The following is an 11,964-nucleotide window of genomic DNA, read 5'->3' on the forward strand; positions in this document are numbered from 1 at the left end:
GTTGGTTAATTTTACATCGAATGAGCATTGCGTTTTCACGGATTTGCGTGTTATGAGGGTAAAAACACAACGAACAATAACTCATGGAGGAAACACTACATCTCCTCACCTGAGATCAGTTAACCTAACTTTATGAACTCCTCCAGCCTCCGATGGGATTCAAACCAGGACTTCTTCAAACGAGTGATAGATCACGAAGCTATTGTTCGGAGGACAATATATTAATGCATATATACTGAAGAACAAAAGACTAGATTAGCATGTTTGGTTTATAGTTCTCGATTTCCTGCTTTTAGAGGATTTAAAATAGCGGATTTCAAGGTTTTTCATCCCGTATACTTCTTCAAGAGATCCACTAACTATTCATTTAGTATTTAATACCCTAGAAAGAGTTCTTCCTGTAATCATATGCATGGAACTTCTAGACCTTATCACATGTTTACCGACTGAGCCAAGATGGGACACCACGTGAAATATTATTCGACATTATTACCTTGGCCCATTGTTTGTCATTCCCACGCAAACTAATTATGTTGATAGAAATGGCCACGTCAGTTTGCGTGGTCATAGACGTTCATTTTCTTTCCTTGTTTTCTTCGCTTATTATTGTTTTATGCAACATTATCACGTGGTAGGGAGCTAGTACACGTCGCATATACGTAGTAGCAAGTAACAGCTTACGTGGGACATACGTCACAGCGTATTGTGCAAGTCGTTGCCCATCTTATGGATCGTAATATACACTGGAAGCGCTTGAAATCTGCCAAAGACTGTTTTTTACGTATATTTCGTTTAACAGCTCTCTCACTAACGCGTTGTTACGCGGAGAATCACCTCTTTTGTTTATTCTTTTCGGATACGTGTGCAACAAACCTGCTTCTATTCTTGGAAACACGATTCGTCCGTGGTAGGTACTGTTAAGAAGCACGTGTCGCTCCGCGCATTCAGGAATGGTAACAGCAACTGCTGTTCAAGTGTGCTCGATCGATGTTGCCCCGGCGTGGGTGGGAAAATAGAGAGCCGTGCGCAACAGTCTACAGCTTCAGGTATATAAGGAGAAAACCGCATTGCAACGTTACCAGTTTCACCAGAAAGCTCCTGTGTTAGCAGCTTCCGGAACTGACCTCTCTCTCTCTCTTCTAACCTGATCTCTCCGATAAAGAACTTATCGAGCCATCTGACTGGAATAAGAGTGAGTAACATCTCCCGCCCTTCCTTGTCTTTCTCTCTTTCCTCTTTGGGTGTAATTAATTGTTTTGATTTTCGGTCTATTGTATTAATGGATTTCAGAATTGTATCGATGTTTGTTTGAAAAAGTTCTTTGGCGCAATAATTGAAATGGTTTCTCTTAACCCTTGAATGCAACATATGGGTGTTTCGGTAATTAACTGAAAGCGTCAGAGTAATGAAGAGTAACCAATAACAAAATATCTATTCCTTTAGATTTTGATATTTCTTAATAATGACTTTGAATAAGTTTTCTCCATTGAATACTCTTTCGCTAAAACTTTTTGCGCGCATACACAAATATACGTTTATAAGGCCACATTTCATTTGGTTCTGAGTATATGGAAATTTTAATGTACAAAATATAGTTATTGTTCAATGAAAAGGTTAAATATCAAGATAAAATTTCATACAGCGATTAGTCTTCAGTTTGGATTGCATATTTCCAAATCCGTAATAATCTTTCTTCAAAGATTTAATTCGAAAACAGCTAATTATGAACAACGAAAACTGATTATATTTTTTCCTAAAAACATAAATAAATGCTTGAATTATATTTTAACAAATTCTTATTTTATAGGATGATTTTATTTTAACTTGGTGCACTAGTTTTGTTCTGAGTATGTTTTTAAGCGTATATTGCTTAAAATTATGTTTATATTTATATATATTATATAAGTTTCGCACGCCTGAGTGCGTGCCCACTTGTGGCGTGTGCCCAGGAGACATGGTGGTAATTTCATGACTAGATTAGTAACAGGAAAGTGATGCATTAAATTAACAAGTGGTTTAACGGATGTCCCTTCAAAATAAGTTCCAATTTATTCCGTCTCCTTTTACCACCCACTGTTGCAACTTTATAAAACATTTATAAAACTTGTTTGCGTCTAATATCGTTAAAGTCTTGAGGTCTGCATCCTTTTAAACGTATTTACATATCGCTATGCAAGAAATCATAAAAAAAACAACAGTTTCCTTTGGTTTGTGTTTCGCTAAAATTGGTGAACAGCAGCAATAATGCTTGCTGGAATACTGTTGTGTAAAAGAAGCGGTAACCAGGGTTCTACAATTTGGCGAACCTAAAGGTTCTTTAGATATTTCAATATGAAATGCCAGTTGGCGATAATCTTATCATATCTCGAAATCATAAAAATTTCAGTCTTGTACAGTCTGGGCTTTCAAGTGTAAAAAATTCATATATTATTTATATAAAATCTTAATTATCCTCACCGTGATGAGGACTTCATGGAATTACAAAATTTTCTGACGTACGACATGCCATACCCTGCCCTCGTGGGTAGAACAGTTCGTACAATGATTGTCCTCCTCCATACAAGGTGGAATCGTATCCCGTCAATGACGCGAGGAATTTTTATGGGTCTTTTTCACAACATGGCTGATCTTCTCGATCTCAGCATGGTAGCATGGTTTTTTCTCCTGGGAAGCTCGGGTTTTTTATCCAGAAAACAGCAAAGCGACCACAGAAGAAACGAAATTTACAGACACGGCGGATGATAATAGATCCGTATGGACCTTTTGGTATCATCTCGTAAATGTTCGATTTGGTCGAGATCCGAAGATCTTCCTACCACTTCTAGGAAATGTTGTACATCTGGACACATCTGTCTTTTATATATGTGCCGTTGGACAATATACACGGATGGTTGTATATAACTGTTTACTAATTTGATAAGAAGAGAAATAGTAAACTGTATACTACAGCTTACTAAAATTACTATATATAGTAATTTGGGCTATAGGTTGTTAAAAATAATAAATTCCTGAACATTTTTATTTATTTGTTTATTTCAAAGTAACACGCGAAGGCGGCCAGATTTTATTATAAACTCTTAATAATATATTTCCTCCTCTTAGTATTCTTCTTCCCAAAGATATAACATTTCAAATTAAAAGTAGAGAAAAATGAACAGAAAACTAAATACAAAGAGGAAACAGAACTCAACATCTTTTACTCATCGAGGTGGGGGATCCTAAAAAAGTTCAGCCATATCGAAATCTCTCTCTGTGCAAATATCTGAGTTTCTGTCAAAAGATATCACTCCGACGTTCAACCAAAATAAATTATTCCCATAAGAAAGACAAGTCAATTGGCCCTCTGATAGTAAGAAAGTTTGCAATCGTATTTCCTATTTGTATTTCATTAATTTTATTCTCTTTATTTTGTAATTTTGAAATAGTATATTGTTTTTGGATTATTTGGCCAACCACTACATTAAAGTATAAGGCAACCCTCAAACTCTCTTTGCATGAAATATTTTTCTTCTTAACCTATTTGTTTTATGATCTGAAATACAATAACACATTTGAGAACATAAAACATGTTCTTTGAGAACAAATATTCCATGCAAAGGGATGTTGTGGCTACTGAATTCGATCTCACTGTTTTATTAGTTTTTTGTTTATCTTGGTGATGCAAATTTCAACTGAGAGCTACTTGCACAAGAATACACAAAAATTTATGTGATTTAAGGCTAGGATTCCTTAGTTGGAATAAACTTGTTCTAGTAACAACAGAAATCGAAATAGCAACTTAATTTATAGAATCGTAAACTCTTATTTAAGAAAAACCCACGATAATTCTTTCTGTAATCAGGGTTATAAATTTGTCTCTGCGAAAGTAGATTTTCTCTACTAACTTGCAGTCCTTTTAAATCAGAGGGTTAGTCTAATTGCATATTAAAATTGGGAAACAGTAATTATTATCAATCTAGTTAATTAGTGAATTAACTAGATTGATTAAATTAATTAAATAAAATGAAATTATATAAGCTATTTTTTAAATTCAATATAATATAAGTGGCATTGCTTTGAAGATCATTGACAGAGTGAAAGCAACCAATAGCTCTAAAATTCGAATTACATACTTTTAAAATACCTGTCCTTGTTTTAGATATCACAGTCTATTCTGCAGAGCGAATGCAAGTTTAAATCATCTATTTTGTTTTTAAGAAAATAAGTTAAACATCCCCTGTGAATGCCGCTCCTCTGTATAACAACCGTATCAAGCAGAGGAGCCGTATTTTATGGTATCGTTAATGTACCCTAGTATATTTAATTTACAAAACTTCGCATGCTGAATGAGTTGGAGAGGAAAAGAAACTGAAGTCAAAGAGATGTATTAAGCCAATTAATTTGTTTAAACCATTAAGCTAAACTATAAGATAGTGACCTTAATCGCACTCTTTGTACTCCTAAACAGTATTCTCGATTTTTCCAATAGAATGGCCGGAAAAAGGAAATTTTGGATGGAATAGAATAATAGTTATTTATGAATTCCAGCGTGGAACCTTTTACACAAGGTCTTCTTTACCGTCTCATATGAATGTATAATTAATATAATTAATAAACTATACACGTTTTATTTATATTTAAAGTTATAATTCCCGAATTATAAATTTAAATGACTGCGTATAGATTCCTAAATTTTAGATGTTCCAGGAGTATCTCATTTTGGACCATTGAAAAAATGTTCTGTTCTTTTTTAAAACCCATTTTCTCCACTTATTCTTTCGCTACGTTTACTACAAATTAAGTTAGTATTCTGGAAGCAATTGGATAGTTTATACTTTTTCATATTGTAGTTGTTGCTCTGTGTAAGTTAATAGTTTTGTTTTGGACAAGAACCATTTCCCGAGTCAGATTCTCTTTACTTTGATATTAGTGATTCGAAGAGTAAATAAATTGTGTGCTGTTTTGTAGATATGTTTAGATCCAGTTTCATATTCTTTTTTTTTAAATTTTCCTTACGTTTCTTAAATGATTTTGTTTGTCTTCCATTTTTTACTTAAGAATAAAGGAGAAGTTAAGAGAAATTTTAATTTACTTATTAGAGACCAAAGAACTACTTGTTGAAATTAGTTAAATGCCTTTTTATGTTAACGTTAAAATACTGCTCGATAGCCGAAAGGTTGGAGTTCCGAGTTCACAATGAAATTCGACCTAAAGTTAATTTCCCTAAATGAATAATACTTCAAAATTTATAAGAAGTTTTCTTAATCAAAGTGTTTCTGTGAATTAGAATATTTTACAGGCTAATATTTTAAAGATAAAAAGTACTGTAACAGAGTGTTTTTCAGCCATTTAACTTACTCTTTTTATTTTCATTATGCTGTTTATGGTGTTAACTTATAAATTGATCGGTTTATTTTTAGAATTCTTCTCAACATGGAGCCCATGACATCACTTTACCAATATGTAGCTGTCACGTTAATGGCTATAACGGCGGGGTTTCCTCTACTCCAAGCACAACCACTGCAAGCTTTCCTCAGTCATTACCCTCCCACTGATTCCGAAGAAAGGGTCAACGCGCTGTCGAGTCACTATGGAGGGATCGGCAGGGGAAATCCTTATGCCATTAACGACCGTTATGCTCAGTTGAGTCCAGTGATGACACAGCGGTACGCCTCTCTGAGGGTATCCCCAGACGACTTTTATGCCCTGCCGCCTCAGTGGGCAGACGTTGTTCCGATTCAACAAGGTCCAACTCGAATGGATGCTCAATCTGACGAATACGCTTACGATTATGACAATGATTGGATACCCGTTTATGGTACCAATCCAGAGGAATGGTATATGCCTGAGGCTGATGTTCGAGGACTGGAAACAGAAGGAAGAGATGCTGATCTTTACGGAGATCTTTTAGTAAATTACATTCTCAGAGGATGGCAACGCCAACAGAATGACCCCACAGAAATGCTGACTCTTCAGAGGAGAAATAACGACATTCTGAACCCAGTTGAAGGTCGTATGGAAAATGAAATTCTTCGACTGGATCCTGAAAGAAATAGCAGAATGAAGACTTCTGCAACTGATGGTTCTGTCTCCCCTCCTGAACTTCCTTCAAGTTCTACGACGGTTCCAACTTCAACACTGTCGTCGTCATCATCCATCGATACTGCTTCTTCTACTATCGCCTCTGTTGAAAATATTCCCGCTCGGTCCCCAGCACTGTCCTCTGATAGAGGTCAAAAGGAATATCCCATGCTTAGACCTGGCAAAGGAAACAGACAAACATCTTCAGCCTGGTTATCTCTGGAGGAACAACTAGCAAGGGCTAAGAACAGCAACAACAATGGATGGAAGGTAATATTTTTGCTTGTATATGAGTATGGTAATGTCTGTGATTTGTAAATGTAATGAAAATGTAAATGTACTTGTTTTTTGTTTTAATAATTTATTCAAAAAAAATAACGTTAAAGAGATGTTAAATTACTATAAAGCGGATGTCATGAAAAGGAGAGACCCCTCTAATCCAGCCCTTGTGGGTAGCTCAGTTGGTAGGATTGCCGTCCTCTCACACCGGGTGGTAAAGATCTGAGTTAAGTCCACTCAATGACGTGGGGAATTTTCATGGGCCTTTTTCACAATGTGGCTGAGTTAGTCTCAGGCGAGGGTAGCATGGATTTTTCTTCCAGAAACAAGGGAAACAAGGGCTTTTTGTCGAGAAAACAGAAAATCGACCTCAGAACACTCTGAGGTCGATTTTCTCTTTCGAATCGCTGATGCTCCTAAAACTCTATTACAACAACAACAACAACCCTCCAGTCCAACCATTACTTTCTACATTGTCAAATGATTTGGAAACAGTTTCGCATATCATAAGTACTACCATCCAGGGCCGTGCCAAGGAATAGGTGAACAGGATCCTCAAAAGTTTAATAATGACTTATTGGTGCTACTACCAATAAGCCATTATTAAATTAAGGGTTTTCATCTGGGTCCTGAATGTTGCGAGTTTTAATTCTATAAACGGCGAAATGCTGCCATATTTGTCACGTCATATCTGGCTATTGCAGGTGAGTGGATGGAATGGTAGTTATGACAACAAAATGGGAAGCTTTGTATCAGAGATAAATCTAATCAAAAAATTCGTTTGAAATGAAACGTAATATTAGCCATTCTTTGCAGTAAAGTACATTAACGAATATCCAGACGGCACTCTTTTCAAAATCGACAAACTCCTACTGCCTCAAGATTAACTCTCCTCTTTAAATCCCTTTTGTGTCTTTAGAAAGGTAACTTAAACATTTCTTATTTTTCGAAGGCAATTTAATTTCAGAATGATGCAACGTACTATATGCAGATTACATTTCTGCCTTAATGTAAAAATAAAAGATTTATTCTTCAGTTTAAGCTCTAAGTCGTAAAGTATGGAGAATTTAATTTCATAGTTCGAGTTTCCTATTGCCTAAGGAACTATTAATAAATTATTAGAATGGACTCTAATTACGAAATCTTAATGAAAAGAACACAGAATTCTACAGCTTCTTAGCTCTACTGTATTATATTTCCTGTATAATATTAGTTCTTTTTTATTTTATTTCTGTTCATGCCAGATTGTTATAAGGAAAATAAACCGCTTATTCAAACATTACATTTCGCTCATAAAAAAGGAAAATTGTGGTTGTGGAAGGATTCTGAATGGAACCGAAAAACAATACTCCGTTAGGGCTGGCTGATGATTGGTGGAGAAGACCGAGTAGAAGCAAGCTATTTTGGAGATACTAAACTACTCTGTCGTTTGGAGCTATTTTTAGGCAAACTGATGACATCATTTGTCTCCACTGAGCTCACAGCAACGGTTGAGGGACCAATCACGACAATAGCTTCCGTAAGATACCCGCAGATACGAAAGATCAATAAACCAATACGTCTTTGTTAGGCGTCACTTGATCGATTCTTGGGCGCAGCCAACATCAACGGACTAAAATTGCACGATCGAATTTTTAAAAATAAGTTACATGCCTTCGTGTTTTTGTTGTCTGTGGCTATAAATACATCACTTCTCTCTCTCTCTTAAACTTTATAATTTGAGAGACAAAAGATAACATCTTTATTTGTTCGTCCTCTTCATAATGGATAATACTATATCCTCTTACATCATCATCATTTACAGTTTTTTTTTTTGAAAAGATGGAGATACTTATTGACATTACACTTAGACTTCGTACATTATTTAGAGAATGTAGAATATTTCCTTATGATATTCAGTTTCAGTTCTTGTCAAATTGTTTATAAAAATATGCGATTTTTAAAAGCGTTTCTAAGATTTCCAAGTCCAAGAAAGAACGGGAAGATTCTTAACCAGAAATATATTTCCTTCCCGTCCAACTTTGTCGCTGTCTGCTGATATTTCTGATCGATATGCCATAAATTATAGTACAGAAGTTGAAATCGTGTGGGATGGATTTTCAATCTTGTCTTATCTAATATCGTGGCGTGCTGCCTTTAGGACACACCCATGCGAAGCACCACCGACGTCCATTGAAAAACGACTTCCTAAAAATAGCTGTCTGAATACCCAAGACGTCACTAAACCTAAAAATAGCCAGTGGAGGAATATGAGTAAATATGTTATCCGTTTAGAAGGGAAACACCACTTGCCAATAAGTGCTGATAATCACGTTATGTTACGTCAGCAAGAAATCGTAAAAGTCTTGTAGTTTAGTATTATCTATGGAATTATATGAGCAATTATGGACAAGGATGGATTATGGAAACTTGCCCAAAAGTTAATTGGTTTATTTCTGATCACCTAATCTGATAATTAATCACAACTTCACATTTAAATAGAAGATTTACCTTGTAATATCCAACTATTAATATCGTGTATGTAATTGAAACTAATACGATTTATTATCTTTGATTTTTGTTCTCTGTTTCAAGACAACCGCTGTATAGGAGATTATTCTTGAGTTTGCACACGTCAAGAGATAACTTCATTACCTAATTTAGATAAGATTCAAATTTACAAAGTGCATTTATTATGTTTTAAAATTAACTTTTTTCATGTCTTATGTGCCCTTTCTCACCTGTAGTTTTATTTTTTCTAATTATCTGTAGCATCCCTTCTCCTTTCCTGCTAAGAGAGTCGCAGAATATTCGAACCAGGACACACTAATTGCTCAGCTGGACAGTTTAAAAAATTCCAAGCTTTAGAATAAAGATGAATACCTTCATAATCGCTCTTGAGCATCTTTCCTTTGAGAGATTTGCTAAGAAAATATCACCCTCTGGCTGTCCCGCTTTCGGTGAGGTTAACGTTGAGACGGTTGAGAGAAAGAGCCTCGTCAATTGAATGCTGATCACGTGCTCCTTGGCAACCCAAGTGGATAAAATCCCAACCAGCCTCCAGCTTTCATTTCCACCAAGAAGAAATGCTACTGTTGTTGTTTATATACATGTGACCAATGAGAAAAATTCGCTAGAATGGATGTAAACTGAATTTTAGAACAGACCAATCCTAACCTGTTATTTATTGATTATTTTATTATAAGAAATCGGTCATTTAGTAAAGATTTTTTTACCCTTAAATAATCTGTGAGTTTAGAGATTTAAAGAGAATTCTTGTTTAATTCTCATAAGCAGTTTTATGCAAGTTTGCTCTCTGTAATCTTTAAAACGTTTGAATTCATTTCTATTAAACATTTATGGATAATTAAAAGAACACTTTTCAAATGCATATCAAAACAGTCATCGGTTGTAAATTGGACATCGGTCTCCAACTTTTAAAGTTCACTCTACGTTACGCTTGTTATATAAAAAAATAAATAATTAAAAATATGTTCGCGCATATGTGGTCACTGAAAACTTTGGAGTTGTGAGTTTAGTATCTATACGTAACATTTTGTTTTAAAAGTGTGACGTGCAGTATTGAAATAACGTACATTTCGAAGAATTAGAAAACAGGCGCCATATTAGTTGCTGTAAATAATGAAAGTAGTTTCTGTTTCGCTTTGTGCCTACTGTTAAATATATGCTCATCGTTGGTCAGACATCTTTTACATTTAACAGAATGTTGAAATTGTTTCTGTATGACATGTTGATCTTGGAAATTTATTGTAAATAGTAAACCATACAGAGGAAGCACTTATTAAGATAATATTCAATCATTTCTAGTAATGCCGCGTCTTGCTTTGTACACTTCTACGTCCCTGGCTGGCAATCTCTTGGTTGCCATAGTGATAAGTGATGATGCTTAGTAAGGCCTAACTGTTTCATCTGTGATGTAGTTTAGCGTCAGAAATTATATATTATTTTTAGTGACTCACTCGTAAAGATGGTTTAATAATGATATTATTTCCTTAATGGATGCAATGGTATAGGAAATGGAATTAAAATATATTTATTTATCTTACTACGACAAATTAAATAACTTATTCACTTTTTAAGAATTTATTCCTTCGTTTAATTGCGTATTAATTATGGATATTCTATTCTAGATGTTTTATTTGAATTATTAAGGATTATTAGCCACTTGTAGTTAGTGTACTATTTGTTTGCATCACCAATAAGCAATTATGTTCATTCTGATTGCGTGTAGATTAACTTTACTGTGGTCAATTTTGATAGATTATGGATCCTCTTAAGGATCAACGTCCTCTGTATTCTTCCTTTGTTTTTTCCCAACTGTTTCGCCTAACTGCTATTATTTTAAAGATTTTGTAGACCTACGGATAAGAAATACACCACGATTAATAAAAGATAAGATATTTTCATTTAGATTTATCTACACGATGCAATCTTCCTATTGCATTCTATTCTTGGAAATTGATGTAAATAGTCTCAAAACAAAACATCAGCTTACAAGTAGGATGTTTTATACTATTAAAAAGCAGCATCTTACAGTAGGTCTAGAACCTCTTTTCTACTGGCTGAAATCTGTACTGTCATTGTTCGTTCAGTTAACTGTACTTTGTAATGCACGTAGTTTGAAACTGGACTGCATCCACCGAAAAGTGTTCAATGCGCGTTCACGTCTAGATGTCGCTATTGTCGCTCTGTTTATCGTTTGTAAATATTGTTATCGTATGGCTGCTTAGTTGCAGAGAGGAAATGTACATGGAAGAGAAAATTATTTTGTATATTAAAAGGTGAAATGTGCTTTCTCCCTGAGTTTGGATATGATTTTCTTGAAGACATTTTGGTTTTATCCACAGCCTCGTGTCAAATAATAGACAATTCGATGAACCAATTGAATCATCCACAAACACAGAAAATATAGATATTTTATTAAAAATTCACAGTACTCCACTCAAATTTATTGTTTATTATTAAATTGAAAATGTTTATCAAGGATTTGATAAGCATTTTCAATCCTTTGGGCCAATCCTTGGCCCAAAGGATTGAAAAGCCCAAATGGCCCAAAAGGATTATTAGACAAGAAAGACAATCAATCGCATCTTAAATAAGATATGATCAAAAATTTAGGGTTGTTAAGACATGCATATGAAAGATAATCGTTACATCTCCATACTCTCTGAAGAAGTGTACCTAATATTAACTCAGCATTTCTTGGAATCAAGTTTTTTCAAATACTTCTGTTTCTAATATAAACCATTCTTTTATCCTAACCAACACAAAATTGCTTTTTGGTATTAAACCAACCAGATAATCTGGAAATATTGAAGTAAACGTAGTTCATCAACTCATCACATAAGGATTTTATTTGGAAAATGAAAAGAACATATTGAAGTTTTATTATTAGCATTCGAATGGGTAAATGATGCAAGAGCCAATGTTTACTACGTCTGACAAATCCTAGTCATGTACATTCCCAGTCCTCAAATATCACAATCTAATCCGGTCTTGAATTAAGCAAACTCTCCTCCTACGCTACATGGGCAAGATGGCCATGTAAATGAATCCTTCAACGAACTTGCTGTTAACTATGCAAATAACTTACATATTTAACGGCAAGTTAATTTGAAACTGTTT

At 34.6% G+C, this 11,964-nt stretch overlaps 1 protein-coding gene across 1 annotated transcript; it reads left to right on the forward strand.

The window, feature by feature from the left end:
* The first annotated feature begins 1,086 nt into the window (after positions 1-1,086).
* LOC150088537 (uncharacterized) lies at positions 1,087-11,136 on the forward strand. Its single transcript, XM_090369556.1, has 3 exons — positions 1,087-1,192; positions 5,400-6,330; positions 9,091-11,136. The coding sequence occupies exons 2-3, from the start codon at positions 5,413-5,415 to the stop codon at positions 9,184-9,186; spliced, it is 1,014 nt and encodes a 337-aa protein (XP_090225682.1). The 5' UTR covers positions 1,087-1,192; positions 5,400-5,412; the 3' UTR covers positions 9,187-11,136.
* Positions 11,137-11,964: the final 828 nt, after the last annotated feature.

The sequence above is a fragment of the Mastigoproctus giganteus genome, chromosome 3 (assembly GCF_048544385.1).
Source record: "Mastigoproctus giganteus isolate SK-2022 chromosome 3, ASM4854438v1, whole genome shotgun sequence".
Classification (NCBI taxonomy): Eukaryota; Metazoa; Arthropoda; class Arachnida; order Uropygi; family Thelyphonidae; genus Mastigoproctus; species Mastigoproctus giganteus.